Genomic DNA, 15,656 nt, shown 5'->3' with positions numbered 1-15,656 from the left:
CCAGATGTTTACCAATGATGACAATTGGATTTCCTGATCTCAGCTCATGGCTGAAGTTTGCTGGTGATTTCCATCATGTTATTTTTTTTGTGTGTTCTTAAAAGTCCCAAGGGGCTTACAGGTTAATAGCTCCCACAGGACTTCTGGTGTGTGGCCATTTTTTAAAAAAGAAAACCCCAAATGGAAAAGAAATCATGAGTGCTGTCCCTATAGCACAGCAGAATATGCATGGCTCCAAGGAGTCAAATGGGAAAGAGAAGCAAGACTGTTCACATTGGGAAATTAAGGAGTAGAGTCCATTCTTTGTACAAATGCTGTTGAATAAACTGTAGCTTATGTGGTAGGTTGTTTTTTTTTTTTTTAAAGTGTCAGAAAAAAATCTTGGAAGGTATGTTAGTCAGAAAACATAGCAAAAGATACCTCCATTCTAGGGCAAGAAGGGTTGGTTGTTTTAACTGCTACAGAAGTTCACAGTACAGTTACAAGATCTACTGGGGCCAGGATGGTAAGGAAGTCACAGAGCAAAAGATTAACTTTTTTTTTAAATTAAAAAAAAAGTTATAGCTGCTCCAGGTTGGATACTGGTTGGTGATGCTAGTTATTTTAAAATTTTTTTGCTGTTCTTCCACACACAGGTTTCTTGAGGGCTTCACCTTGGCTACGAATGCATTTTTGTGGTTAATGCAAAAAAGCTCTTTTCAAAACCAGGAGTGGAAAGAGAGGGCAGGAAGAGTGTCAAGGGCAGCTGTAGGTAGGCTCTTGGGCATCCACACCCCGCACCTTTGAGGCTTCTGCTCTTCAGTCAATGAACCTTTGGCAGGCCTTCTTCCAACGGCAGGCAGTGCACCACATATCTCGATTCTCCATGCCGTAAACCTTCCGGCATTTCTTGCCCTCCCCCCGTGGCTTTCTGTAAGATAAGAAAAGAAGCATCTATTCAATGGCAGTTCTCAGGACCTTCTCTTAAAATGTGCACTGTGGCAGAGCAGGTCAAGAACTCTGGTCTTGGAATTAGGAGAACCTCTAGGTTCAAATCCTTCCCCAGACACTTAAAATAGTTACCAAGAGCAAAGGCCTTCACTTGCCAGAATCTCAGTTGCAACAGGGACAAAAATATCTGTAGTACCTACTTCATAGGGCTGTGTGAGGATGAAATGAGACAAACTGTGCAAAGTGCTTTGCAGACCTGGAACCTCTATAGAAATGTTACTTATTATATTTAATCTATTAATAAGCATTTATTAAGTACCTACTATGCACTGTGCTGGTTACTGAAAATATATTTGTCTCTTAAAAGCAGAAAAAAACCCTGGTAGAAACTTAAGAAGAAATGGAATACTATCTGGGATTTCAAGTTATTCTTAAATTTTGGGAATCACCTCACTGAATTACAATGGTTAGGCCTAGATAATTGGACACCTTACTGTACCTCTTAAATTTTAGCCTCCCTATTTCTGGGCTGTGGATGGAACTCCATTAAACATTTTTAGAGGTGGTATATGGTACAGTGGCAAAAACACTGGCTTTGGAGTCAGAGGACCTGAGATTAAGTTCTGCCTTGGCTGCTTCCTACCTATGTGTCCTCGAATAATTCATTTTTGGTTTCTTTATCTATAATAAGATGGTATTAGATTAGATGGTATTTAAGGTACCATACAGGTACCTTTTTTCAAAAATATGTAATAAATCCCACATGTTCATTTCAAGGCTATCTTGCTTTTTGTGTGTGTTTCTTTCTGAATTTCTGTTCTCATCTGTGAATTTAAAAATATCTGAATGACCTCTTTTTGGCATTGCTATCTCTCTTTCCCTCCTTACCCACAATTAAAAACAGAGGGAAAGGGAAAGAACCTACAAGCATAAAAATATCAATAGCAGGTTGTGTGTGTGTGTGTGTGTGTGTCTTGGCAAAGAACTAGAAACTGGGGGGATGCCTTTTAATTGGGGAATGACTGAACAAATTGTGATATGTGAGTATAATGGAATATTATTATATTATAAGAAATGATGAGCAGGCAGTTTCAGAGAAATCTGGGAAGATCAGGTTGTAATAAGGGTGCCATGTTGCTTTGATGGATGTGAGGTGCTAGAGATGAAGGTGAGGAATGAAATGCTGAGAACATATCTAATGGGAAATCAAGAATGTCTGAATAATTTCTTCTTTTTCAGCTATAGACTTTTCATGAGAAATACACAAAAGTCCTGTATTCTATTAAAGATCCAATTTTTTTTTCTCTTTAGGGTTATATTCATACCAGTTCTTATTGGTATTCTCTAGAAATGCTGATGACTTATGTGGGTTTATTTTATATCACATAAGTTTGCTGAAGATTGTTTCAATTAATTTTTAGTTGGCTAGGTTTAATGTACGATTATTTCTTTTGCAAAAAGTAATAATTAATTTAATCATATTCCTTATACTTATTCCCTCAATTATTTTTTCTTGTTTTAATGCTGTAGCTAGCAGTTCTGGTATTATATCAAATAGAAGTGGCTATAATGGACATCATTATTATATCTGATTTTATTGGAAAGGATTCTAATTTATTACCATTATGTATAATGGTAGCTCTTCATTTTAGATATATAGTATGCTAGTTATCTTTTTGATGAAAATTCCATTAATTCCATGTCTTCTTTGTGTTTTATAACAGAAATAGATGTATTTTGTTTAAAGCTTTTACTGTATCTCTTCATATGATAATATGATTTTTGCTCATTTTATTATAATATGGGAAATAAAATTTAAATTCTTCCTTTTATTAAACTAACTCTGCCTTACTAGTATGAATCTAATCCAATCATAGTGTAAAATCTTTGTGATATGTTATTTTAGTTTCTTTGCTAAAATATTTTGCATTAATGTTCATCAGGGATATTGAACTATATGATCTTTTTCTAGTTTAACTTATGGTTTACGAATCAAGACTATATGTCATAGAAGGAATTTGGTGGGATCACTTATGTTCTGCTATTTCTGCAAACTATTTTTACATAATACTAGAATTAATTGTTTAAATGCTTTGTAGAATTTACTTATGACTCTATCTGGTTTGGGAGTTTTTTCTTTGGGACTCCATGCATGGTTTGAAATTGGGTTGTTTAAATTCTCTAGTTTTATTTTGTCATCTGGATATTTTACACATTTGCAATTTTTTTCAACCATTTGATTTTCATCATCAGTCCTCTGAAATCATGGGTAATCATTGTAAAGATCATCATTCCTACAATTTTCAAAAGTTGTTTTTCTTTCTTTCTTTAAAGCAAATACAAAATAGAAAAAAATTGTCATGTGCACAGCAAAACATAAGGGAGGATTCAAAACATGTAACAATAAATTTCTACTTCAAGAAAGTGTACATAATAATAGAATATGTATTCAGAATTATCCATCTTTTCTTTGCTTTCTTGTAGCTTTTCTTTTGTTCTCTGTTGTGTACTTTTTACTTTATTCTTTTCCCCCCTTTTCTTTTGCTCACTTCTCCCAAGCAGCAATGGTTAAACAGATATATTTATGTATATACACACACACACATGCATATATATGTACACCTACATACAAACACAAATACAGGTTTAAACCAATATTAATATGGCTGACATATACTGTATATTTCTTTCTTGAGTGAATCTTTCTTAACTCTGACTTTGAGATCAATGATTACTACACCAACTTTTTTCTCCTAATGGATTCTACTCCTGATCATTGTTAGTATGTTTGTACATATCCCTTCTTTCCTATCCTTTCTAATTCTTTTACTTTACTTCTGCTGCTTAATTTGCCTTGCCTTTAATACCCCCCCATCCCCCTAAATATCCCTCTTTTATCTTAACCCCCCTTTTCTCTCCCTCTTTATCCTTTTCCTATTAATTCATACATCTTATCCCACTCTCTTCAATATACCTTGCCTTATTCTATTCCCTTCCCCTCTTATTTCTTTAATAGATTTTGGAAGGTGTTATATCCTTCTGGATGCATATGTAATGTTCCCTCTTTAATCCATTCCTGATATAAGTAGAATTCAGAACTACTAGCCCTCCTCCCACATTTAATTCCTATGGCTGTTCTTGCTCTTATATCTCATTTGCATAGCATAATTACTCTTTACCTTTTTCTCTACAATTTTGTTCTTCTGAAGTCATATCATACTTGGCTCTACCTCAATCTTTCTTTCGGACTATACAATTATTAGTGATAATATTAGACATATGGCTTATATTTTCACATATAAAACATAAACAATTTGTCCTTATTGAGTCCCTTGAAGTTAGTCTTTGATGTTTGTGAAAATATCCCGAAACTCTGACAGTTCATTGAATGTCCATTTTTCCATTCAATATTAAACTTAATTTTACTGTATGTGATGTTTTTGGCCCTAGTTTTTTTTTTTTTTTTATTGTTGCTATATAGTATTCCAGAACCAGTGGTCTTTTATTGTACCAGCTGGTAGGTCTTACTGCACTTTCAATTATATTTGAGTTGGCTTTTTTGTTTGTTGTTGTTGCTTGTAAAATTTTCTCTTTGATCTGGGGGTTTCAAAATTTAGCAATGATGTTTCTGTATTTTTTTGGTAGGATTTCTTTCAGATGTTTAATCGTGGATTTTTTCCACTTCTACTCCCCCCCTTTTATTCTATCCCTTCAGGACAATTCTCTTTAATTAGTTTGTGTATTATTATGTCAAGATTCTTTTTGTAGTCATAGCTTTCAGTTAGACCAATTATTTGTTTTCTCTTCTTGATTCTTCAGATCTGTTGTTTTTCTTATAAAATACCTCATGCTCTCTTCTATTTTTCATTATATATGTGTGTATGTATATATATACATATATAATTTCTTTTTATAACCTTTTTGGATTATTCTTAGTTTTTTATTTTTAGTTTTTTTCTCAATCTTTTTCATTTGATTTTCAAGGTCTTTTTTGACCTCTTCTATAAATTCTTTTTGGGGAGCCATATTTTTAAAATGTCACATATTTGTGACTCTTGGGGTAGGAGAGGCTTTTTAAAATTTCAATATCCTCCTCTGAAGATGAAATACAGTCTTCCCTATTTCCATAGTAACTTTCTAAGGTTGGATATTTTCTACTTTGCCTGCTCATTCATTTTTTTTAAAATAAAAGCTTGTTTATGTAAATACTTCTAGTCTTGGGGTGGAAGTGGGAGGGATGATGCTTTCCTCTAGAGTTCTTTCCTCTAGCCTGGAACTCCAAACCAATCATTTCACCCTCTTGAAGGTGCCCAACAGCTTATGTGCTCCATTGTTTCTGCACTCATGGGGCATGTGCTGGTTCCTTCTCACCCAGGGCCAAGTCTCAACGGCAGACCTGAGCCTGACATTCCTTAACAAAAGAGGTTCCTTAAATCTTCCTATACTCAGACCCTCTACTCCTAACACTGTCCAGGAAGTGACAATTCCTATAGCTGAGGCTAAGAGTTCCTTTGAACCCAATAAGCCCTGGTATTCCCAGCTTGCTGTTTCAGAAGAACTAGCCTGGAGATATTTATTATACATCACACTAGTTGAAATGTTCATCTTGAGATCTTTTTTAGGATCTTCTCTGGTTGTCTTAGAAGGACCACTCTTCTGTCCCAACTTTTATTTAATTTTCACTGGGCTATGTTTGCATTGAAGCATAATTTTGTTTTATTGTGGGGGAAATCTGGAGAGCTTAAAATTATCTGACTTAATCCAACATCATCCCAGAATCCTCCTCTGAGGTTTTTCTTTAAAGTGATATTATTGTTTTAATTGTTCTTGTTCTGATCATTTCATTAATTGATTTACAATAGTTTTCAAAACTGTTTTTAAAATTATGATGTTGAAAAAGAAATTGTTTTTCTGGTTCTACTTGCTCACTTCCCTCTGCATCAGTTCATAGAAGGCTTTCCAAGTATCTCTGAAATAATGTATTTTCTTCTTACAACACAAAAACATTCATCACATTCACATTCCATGACTTATTCAGCAATTTCTTAATTGATTGGCAAGCCTTCAGTTTCCAGCTTTTTTGATAACTACAAAAAAGTACAGCTAAAAACAATTTTGTACATTTTAGGAATATTTTCTTCCTTGATTTCTTTCATATTTGGCAGTGTTAGAGCTAGGTCAAAGGCATGTACTATTTGGTAATTTTTTTTGTATATAAAAAAGTTGTTTTGAGTTCTTGCTGAGTTCAAATTTAGCCTCTGACACTTATTAGCTATGTGACTCTGGGTAAGTCACTTCTTCCTGTTTGCTTTGGTTTCCTCATCTGTAAAATGAGTTGGAGAAGGAAATGGCAAATCATTCCAGTATCTTTGTGAAGGAAATCCCAATTGGGGGTTCAAAGAATCAGACAGGGCTCAAAAATGACTGAACAAAAACAAATTACGGAATAGTTGTAACCATATACACCAATAATGCATCAATGTGCCTGTTTTCCCTCAATCTTTCCCATTTCCCATTTTCCTTTTTTTTGTCATCTTTGCTAATCTTTTAGAAATCTTTTTGTAATCTCAGAAGTATTTTAATATAAAATTATCTACATATTATTTGTAGTATTTTTTAATATGTCTATAAATAGTTCTCTTTACTTGAGAACTGCCTACTTATCCTTAGCCCATTTATCAACTAGGAAATGACTTTTTCTCTTATAAATTTGCCATATTTCCTCATAAATCCCGGAAATAGGACCTTTAGCAGAGAAGTGATACAAGGACATGCTCAAGATTTCTCTAAAGAATTTTGGAGTTAATTGACATGGGAAATGCCAGCAAAGGACTGCCTAGCATGACATACATGCTTCAAAGAAGGCAATGTGCTCTATGAACAAAGTAGAACTGAAGTAGCTCAAAAGAAAGTCAAGATGTATAAATTTAGAGAGCCCACCCCAATTGTTCACATAGACTACTTGTGCCTGACCTGTGATAAAGCACCCTGAGTTCATAATGGTCTGATCAACCACAATCAGACATACTGTATCTTGATTCCAACATAATGTAATCGTTTTAGACCTCTGAAAACAAAGGGCAACAGCTAACCAACATTATGAAGTTATTTTAAATGGAATCTCTAATTCTTTGGGCTGAGTTATTATTAATATTTTTGTTTGTTTTATCACCTCTTGAGAGATAGCAGTAGGGTACAGAATGAAACAAATATTTTGTATATAGCCACTGAAAGAATTTGTTTTGTTCGACTAAGCGTACTGTGTCTGCCACAAGGAAATTATGTTTCTTCTCTTTTCCTTTCTCTTCCTTCCTTTCTTCCCCTCTCTCCCTCCCTCTCCGTCTCTCCCTTCTTCCCCCTTTCTCCTTCCCTTTTTCTCATCTCTCCCTCTTAACTGAAGTGGGAGTGAGAGAAAATAAATCTAATAATTAAAAAGAACAACCTTAAAAGAATTTTTAAAAAAGAAATGTGGAAATGGGGGTGCTACAGATGTGGAATGCTGCATCTTTTCAGATGAGATCACTATATTGTAAATTTTATTGTGTTACTTTGTTACACCTCTCTCAGAGTAGGGGTAAAGTGGACATGATTATAATGTAAAAACAAAACAACAACAACAAAAAACCCTTGAGCTCTTTAGGGTAAGTTATTCTTGTTTGTAAGACAATAGCTTTAGCATTTTAGAATAAATTCTAAGATTTCTTCTCTTGTAGAGTGTAGTTGTCAGATCCTATGTCATCCTGATTGTGTTTCTTTGGTACTTAAACTATTGCTTTCTGCATGTGTGCAGTATTTTTCCTTCAACTTAGAAACCCTGGATTTTGTCTGTGGTATTACTGAGACTCTTCCCTTTGAGATTTCTTTCAGCAGGACATTCTACCTGTACTCTGCTCTCTGGTTATAATAGGTTTAGACAATTTTCACATATGATTTCATGAAGTACAGTGTCCAAGCTTTTAAAAATGTATAACTTTCAGAGAGGAAGACTATTCTTGATCCTTGACCGTTTTTCCAGGTTAGTTGTTTCTGATATCATAAAGCTTATATTTTCCTTCTATTTCTTTAATATAAAACTCATCTAATGAAGCCTGGACTTAAGTTAACCTGCTATATGCAGATAACTCTGAATAAACATAGCTTAGAGTAAAAATCTGTGCCTTTAATTTATATAACTATAGAGCCTTTATTGTGTAATAAATGCCTTTCTTTACCTGTCCTTCAATAAAACACTTATTGTAAAAATTTCACTACTTTTCTTCACCTTCCAATTGAAAACTCTGCATAATGTCTTATGACTGCAAAAAGTGGGATTGAAGGAAAGGGGATTTTAATTATACCATTATACTATAGGACAGGTTTAAAGAAGCTTTTGTTTCTTATTTATCTGTTCCCTTGATGTATTTCTAATTGTTATTTGGCTTCCTTGGGATTTCACTTGTTGCTCTGCAGTTTCAATACTCATACCTTAAGCTGACTGATCCTCTGGGAGGTGAAGACAGGACTGAATGAGTCTGTTGTTGTCTCTGCTCTCCTATGCCCACAGGACGATTGTGTGTTGGGGAAACCTAGTTGGAAACACAGAAAACACAATTTACAATGTAATGTCTATTTTTCTAAAATTCTCCTTTTCATTACACTGTGCTGTGTAAGACACTTGGATACACAGAATGACTACTCAAAGAAAAGGCATATTCTCTGCTTCCCAGAGGTTGCCTTTTAAAACCGACAAGATAATGACAATATGGCTTTTTTTCTTTTAAATGTAAATCAAGAAAGACAACATGTTAAAAACAGTGACAGCCAAAGAACAATACCCAAACTTCTGTTATGTTCATTCTGGAAGCTGTCCTTAGTAACAATCTATATTTGAAAAGTACTTTTAACTTTATTTTTTTTCCCAATTTAAAATACTTAACAGAAATCAAGGGATCATGCCTTCAGAGGCATGAAGTATTAAGTGGCTTGTTAGTGGTATGCTTCCTCCTACCTCCCTCTCCCTGCCATAGACTATTCTAAATGATTTATCTAGTATTAGAGATTGCTTTTGATGTATTTTGGTGTACATTAATTTTTACCAGATCCCAAGAATAAGATAATGCTCAATTTGTATTTGTATATATATTTAAAAATAATATATATTATATTAAAAATTATATATATTAAAAATATATAATTAAATATATAATAAATATAATAATTAAATATAAAATATATTTTATTTCCCCCAATTATGTTAGCACAATTTTTAAAAATTCTTTATTTATTTATTTATTTTCAAAACATATGCATAGATAATTTTTCAACATTGACTCTTGCAAAATCTTGTGTTCCAAAATTTCCCCTTTTCCCCTCCCCCTCCCTTAGATAGCAAGTAATCTAAGTTAAATATGTTAAAATATATTTAACATAATTTAAAACAATGTCTTTAAAAGTTTTGAATTCCAGATTCTATTCCTCCTTACCTCCCACCCCCTACCTAAATGATAAGCAATCTTTATTGCTCATATAACATTTTTCCATATTAGTAATTTTGTGCAAGACCTCATGAATTTAAAAAATGAATGAATGAAAGAAAAGCAAAAATAGTACTCTTCAGTCTGTATTCAGACTATATCAGTTATTTTTCTAGAGGTGGATATTTAGCTGAATAGAGTGAACTCATTCCTAGGATGAGTAAGTGGCAGAATCAAGAGACCATCTGTAGTCTTGGCTTTGAATCTAATCATATCCTCTCCCATCCTCTGCTCACAAGACCTCTCCCTCCCCTCTAGAAAACCCTTTGTAACACAGAATGGGGCTTAGAGGCCAGGCAGTATAGGGAGACAGGCAAAGGTATCATCTCCCCTGCACTTTTCTCCATGGTCTTCCTAGGATATAGTTTTGACTTTGATTGTCATCTTCTAGATGGCTCAGTCCACAACAATCTCACTGATGAAAATATTGGTCTATGGCAAGGGTAGGGATGTCGGTAGGGAATCACTGGCTCTTGTGAGAAGACTGCAATAAGATGTAAAAGTGAATCTTGGCCCTCTTTCCTATAGGAAATGCTCCATTGACCTTGTCTTGTGTCTACCACCTGCTTCTGGTTTAAAGATCATCAGGTCTAAAGTTAGAAGAATTTTAGAGAGCATCTTGCTCAATGCTTTATTCTTAGAAATGAACAGGTAAGTTGATGATCAGAATGATTGAATGATCTAAGGTCATATGTATGGAAGGTTCAAAACTTAAAGGCAGGTCCTGTGATAATAAATAAAATGACTTCTTTTTTTAAAAAGCATTTTTGGCATTTTATTTTTCTTAATACATGTAAAGATAGTTTTCAAAATTTAATTTTGTTAAGATTTTGTTTTCCATTTCCCTTCTCCCCCCTCCTCCCCAAGACAGCAAACAATCTGATAAAGGCTATATATGTATAATCCTTTTAAACATATTTCCACACTTGTCATGCTGTAGAAGAAAAGTCAGACCAAAAGGGGAAAAAATAAGAAAAAGCAAATACAAAAAGATGAAAATATTATACTTTGATTCATATTCAGTCTTCAATCTTTTCTCTGGATGTGGATGGCGTTTTACAACACAAGTCTATTGGAATTGTTTTGGATCACTGTATTACTGAGAAGAGCTAAGTTTATCAAAGTTGACCAGGACATGATCTTGCTGTTATTATGTACAATAATAAAATAATTTTTCAAGCGTAACATAAAGCCTCTCCAAAATTTCACCTTGTTTCCTCTCCATCTACAAAAACCTCTCACAAGAGGGTAAAAATCTTTGTATTTCTTCATTTAGTCTATATTTCCTCCTTCTCTTCTTCTTCATCTGTATCAGAAACCTGGAGGTCCTCATACAAAAATACTCCTTTTGGTGCTTTGGAATTCTGTCCCAGGGTACCCCTGGGGTACCTGATTTCTGCAGGAGGATGGCTGTGTGTCCTTGTCCAACGGGTGTCTCTGAAGTGATCTGTCCAATATGTCCCGAGGAACTTGTCTGGAAGCAATTGTGGGTTCCTGACTTAATTTCTGGCTAGGCTGACATAGAGAATTTCTGGGCCTTTTGCATTGCTTGCCAGGTGAATTATGTCCCTCCTTCTCTTCTTCTTCATCTGTATCAGAAACCTGGAGGTCCTCATATAAAATACTCCTTTTGGTGCTTTGGAATTCTGTCCCAGGGTACCCCTGGGGTACCTGATTTCTGCAGGAGGATGGCTGTGTGTCCTTGTCCAACGGGTGTCTCTGAAGTGATCTGTCCAATATGTCCCGAGGAACTTGTCTGGAAGCAATTGTGGGTTCCTGACTTAATTTCTGGCTAGGCTGACATAGAGAATTTCTGGGCCTTTTGCATTGCTTGCCAGGTGAATTATGTCCCTCCTTCTCTTCTTCTTCATCTGTATCAGAAACCTGGAGGTCCTCATATAAAATACTCCTTTTGGTGCTTTGGAATTCTGTCCCAGGGTACCCCTGGGGTACCTGATTTCTGCAGGAGGATGGCTGTGTGTCCTTGTCCAACGGGTGTCTCTGAAGTGATCTGTCCAATATGTCCCGAGGAACTTGTCTGGAAGCAATTGTGGGTTCCTGACTTAATTTCTGGCTAGGCTGACATAGAGAATTTCTGGGCCTTTTGCATTGCTTGCCAGGTGAATTATGTCCCTCCTTCTCTTCTTCTTCATCTGTATCAGAAACCTGGAGGTCCTCATATAAAATACTCCTTTTGGTGCTTTGGAATTCTGTCCCAGGGTACCCCTGGGGTACCTGATTTCTGCAGGAGGATGGCTGTGTGTCCTTGTCCAACGGGTGTCTCTGAAGTGATCTGTCCAATATGTCCCGAGGAACTTGTCTGGAAGCAATTGTGGGTTCCTGACTTAATTTCTGGCTAGGTTGACATAGAGAATTTCTGGGCTTTTTGCATTGCTTGCCAGGTGAATTATGTCCCTCCTTCTCTTCTTCTTCATCTGTATCAGAAACCTGGAGGTTCTCATATAAAATACTCCTTTTGGTGCTTTGGAATTCTGTCCCAGGGTACCCCTGGGGTACCTGATTTCTGCAGGAGGATGGCTGTGTGTCCTTGTCCAACGGGTGTCTCTGAAGTGATCTGTCCAATATGTCCCGAGGAACTTGTCTGGAAGCAATTGTGGGTTCCTGACTTAATTTCTGGCTAGGCTGACATAGAGAATTTCTGGGCCTTTTGCATTGCTTGCCAGGTGAATTATGTCCCTCCTTCTCTTCTTCTTCATCTGTATCAGAAACCTGGAGGTCCTCATACAAAATACTCATTTTAGTGCTTTGGAATTCTGTCCCAGGGTACCCCATGGGTACCTGATTTCTGCAGGAGGATGGCTGTGTGTCCTTGTCCAACGGGTGTCTCTGAAGTGATCTGTCCAATATGTCCCGAGGAACTTGTCTGGAAGCAATTGTGGGTTCCTGACTTAATTTCTGGCTAGGTTGACATAGAGAATTTCTGGGCTTTTTGCATTGCTTGCCAGGTGAATTATGCAACAATGGCTTTGAACACGTTAAAGGATTCTGAGACTTCCTAGCAGAATGGGACAGGAGATGTGCAGGAACTGGGCCTCCCTTGGCCAGAGGGATCACAGGTTTCTGAGGCTGGGTCATGAAGTCTGGTTCTTTCTGGCAAGGCTGTGTTAAACTTCTGTATTTCTGCTGAAGCCAATTTTGAAGGCTCCAGTCTTTACATTGTAACTGTGAAGGAGATTCAGATTTACTCTGAGCTAAATGGACTGGAGATGGCGGAGTCTTCTGAGGGGGTTCTGCCAAAAGCTTCCCAGAAGTCTTAGGCTTTTCCAAAGGGACCTGGGGAGACAGTACTGGAGGAGGAGATTTTCTACATCTCTTGGATGGAGGGCAAGGAAGAGCAGGTCGGCAAGGAGGCTGGATACAGCTAAAACCTTCAGTGGGGTCCATATGCACACGTCTTCTTTTCTGAGGAGCGGCAGACTTCCTCTTCGGTGGCAGGGGCCTTTTCTTGCCTCTCACCTTAATAGTCTCCCTTTGGACCTCATTTGTATTTTCAAATTTGTGTTTTCTCTCCATGAAATTTCTGGTTCTTAGGGGCTGGATAAGAGACTTCTGAGGGAGTTGTTTAGCCAGTTCTCTGTCCTCCTGCTTCCCGTTCCCCTTGAACTTGGGGGTCGGGTCCTTGGGTGGGCAATACTTTGGACATGTCTTCTTTGTCTTAATGTGGGATCTACAGTCCTCACCTCTTAGATTCAATTTTGGGACCTCTGGCTTGGGAAGTTTCTCTTGGGGAACCTCTTTCCTTTCTCCCCTTTGCTGTTTTCTTTCCTCTGCTATGCGGATTCGACGAAGTCTGTCTTGGAGTCTTTTCTTCTTTTTCCGCAATTCCTGCTGTTTTTCTTCATCTGCTAGAAAGATCTTCCGGGTAAAGTCCTCATTTTTGGTGCTCTTCACATGGGTATATACTTTGATCATTTCTGAGTCCTGGCCCATCTCTCTACATGTCTTCTTTGTCTTAATGTGGGATCCACAGTCCTCACCTCTTAGATTCAATTTTGGGACCTCTGGCTTGGGAAGTTTCTCTTGGGGAACCTCTTTCCTTTCTCCCCTTTGCTGTTTTCTTTCCTCTGCTATGCGGATTCGACGAAGTCTGTCTTGGAGTCTTTTCTTCTTTTTCCGCAATTCCTGCTGTTTTTCTTCATCTGCTAGAAAGATCTTCCGGGTAAAGTCCTCATTTTTGGTGCTCTTCACATGGGTATATACTTTGATCACTTCTGAGTCCTGGCCCATCTCTCTACAGGTCTTCTTTGTCTTAATGTGGGATCCACAGTCCTCACCTCTTAGATTCAATTTTGGGACCTCTGGCTTGGGAAGTTTCTCTTGGGGAACCTCTTTCCTTTCTCCCCTTTGCTGTTTTCTTTCCTCTGCTATGCGGATTCGACGAAGTCTGTCTTGGAGTCTTTTCTTCTTTTTCCGCAATTCCTGCTGTTTTTCTTCATCTGCTAGAAAGATCTTCCGGGTAAAGCTCTCATCTTTGGTGCTCTTCACATGGGTATATACTTTGATCACTGCTGGGTCTCGGACTATCTCTCTCTGCACATATTCTTTGCCAGACTCATCAATATAAGTCCGGTGGATAACCAGAGATACAGGAGCTGAGGTGGTTGAACCCCCATCCTGCTGCTCTTTCTTACCTTTATCTTGGAGGTGAGTACGCTCATCTCTGAGCATCAGTTGCTTCAGCTCCTGATAATCCTGTTTTTCTTTCTTTCTCTGTAGACTCTGAGAGTTGGTCTTACTTTCCAGGAAGTTCTCAATTCTCTGACACATCCAGTCCATCATATCATCATTTTCCTCTTCTGAGCTGCTACTATCTGTATCTGTGGACAGCACCTCGGTAGAAGCCAGGACCCTGTTCTGGAGGTCAAAAATTCTTTGGATCTCTTGCTGATAGTGTCTCTGCTGCTTAGCTCCTGAAGAATGGGACTCTCGTGCAAATCTGGTGAGGGCTCTGGACTTGTTTCCTGAATGTAGCTCCTTGGTAGACAGGCTCGGACAGCTGCGATCATGTCCCAGCGGGATAGCTTCTTGATCTCTGTCTCTGACATCCCAAATGTCCTCAGCAAGTTCTTGGCTTTCAGAAGGGTGAGATGTCGAAGGTCTGCATCAGTACCCTTCACTCTCCTTGCATTCACTTGGGTTTTGTTTTCTTGCTTGGGTTTACAAGCCACTTTGACATAGGAGATGCCCTCCCCACAGCCTGTGGGGTCAGCCGCTCCTGACACTTCCAGGAGACACTGCCCTTTTGTGGCTGCTAGGAAGGCCCGAGTTGTGTTCCATGGAGCAGCCTGGACCTCATCACTGAGACATACGTTTTGATCACTGGTCTCCTCTGTGTTTAGGAGCATTACCTCCCCACAGACAGCATCCTTAAGGCGTTGCTGGGCAGCCAACATACTATACAAAGCACAGCATTTCTCTGGGGTCACCATGTCCCTCAGCTCCTCTTCACTCGGCAAGCGGAATCTAGGCTTCAGCACCCACCAATTAAAATAGGTTCCTGTCCGATGGAACTCTGAACATTTGCTGAGCCTCCTTTGGACCGTTCTCTCAGAAAGTCTGGGAAAGGCCCTGCGGATATCCTCCATAAGAATTCTTGGAGGTCTGTGAGGGCTCTTCCTAAATTGCCTATATATAAACACTTGGAGAAAATCATGGATATAATTCTTTGCCATTTTTGAGTCGGGGACAGGAACTTCATACAGTGGGCACTGCTGCCCAACGGTAAATATATCTTTCACTTCCCGAAGAAAGTAGCCTGCTTTGGTCACCACAACCAGAAAGTCTGTGTCTGCCATCTGATGTGGGTAGATGGGAGCCCGGAATAGTTTGTTTTCCAAAGCCTGTAAGGACTGTCCAGCATGAAGTTGCCCTAGGAAGGGTGAAGATGAACAGAAAACAGGATTCCCATATTTATAGTCAGGAGGTCCAGTGTCCTTCCCAATTTTCCGTTTGTAATAGTTCTGGATCTGGGAGGCCATTCCGACCTGATTTAAAAGTGGTGGATTCTCCTCACTCCATTCCACCAGAATGAGATCTCCATCCTTCCCACTCAAGTCCTGCATTGTCTTCATAAAAAACATGTGACCTCCCCCTGAAGCCTCTAGTTCTTGCTCTCGTTCCTGGGCTTTCTTTTGGATGTGAAAAGTCAAGTCATGCACAGGATGGGAGCCTTTGCCTAGCCACCTGACTGGT

The 15,656-nt window shown here is 38.0% G+C and overlaps 1 protein-coding gene across 1 annotated transcript in view; it reads right to left on the bottom strand.

The window, feature by feature from the left end:
• Positions 1-345: 345 nt before the first annotated feature.
• Positions 346-15,656, bottom strand: part of ZNF704 (zinc finger protein 704) — a 321,372-nt gene continuing 306,061 nt past the window's right edge. Inside the window, exons 8-9 of the mRNA XM_051969987.1 lie at positions 8,395-8,495; positions 346-910 (exon numbers count right to left, since the gene is read on the bottom strand). Of these exons, the coding sequence (XP_051825947.1) occupies positions 799-910; positions 8,395-8,495 (213 nt within the window). The 3' untranslated portion in view covers positions 346-798. The remainder of the gene's footprint in view (positions 911-8,394; positions 8,496-15,656) is intronic.

The sequence above is a fragment of the Antechinus flavipes genome, chromosome 1 (assembly GCF_016432865.1).
Source record: "Antechinus flavipes isolate AdamAnt ecotype Samford, QLD, Australia chromosome 1, AdamAnt_v2, whole genome shotgun sequence".
Classification (NCBI taxonomy): Eukaryota; Metazoa; Chordata; class Mammalia; order Dasyuromorphia; family Dasyuridae; genus Antechinus; species Antechinus flavipes.
The sequence above is the reverse complement of the archived record's forward strand: the minus strand, read 5'-3'. Positions and strand labels throughout refer to the sequence as shown.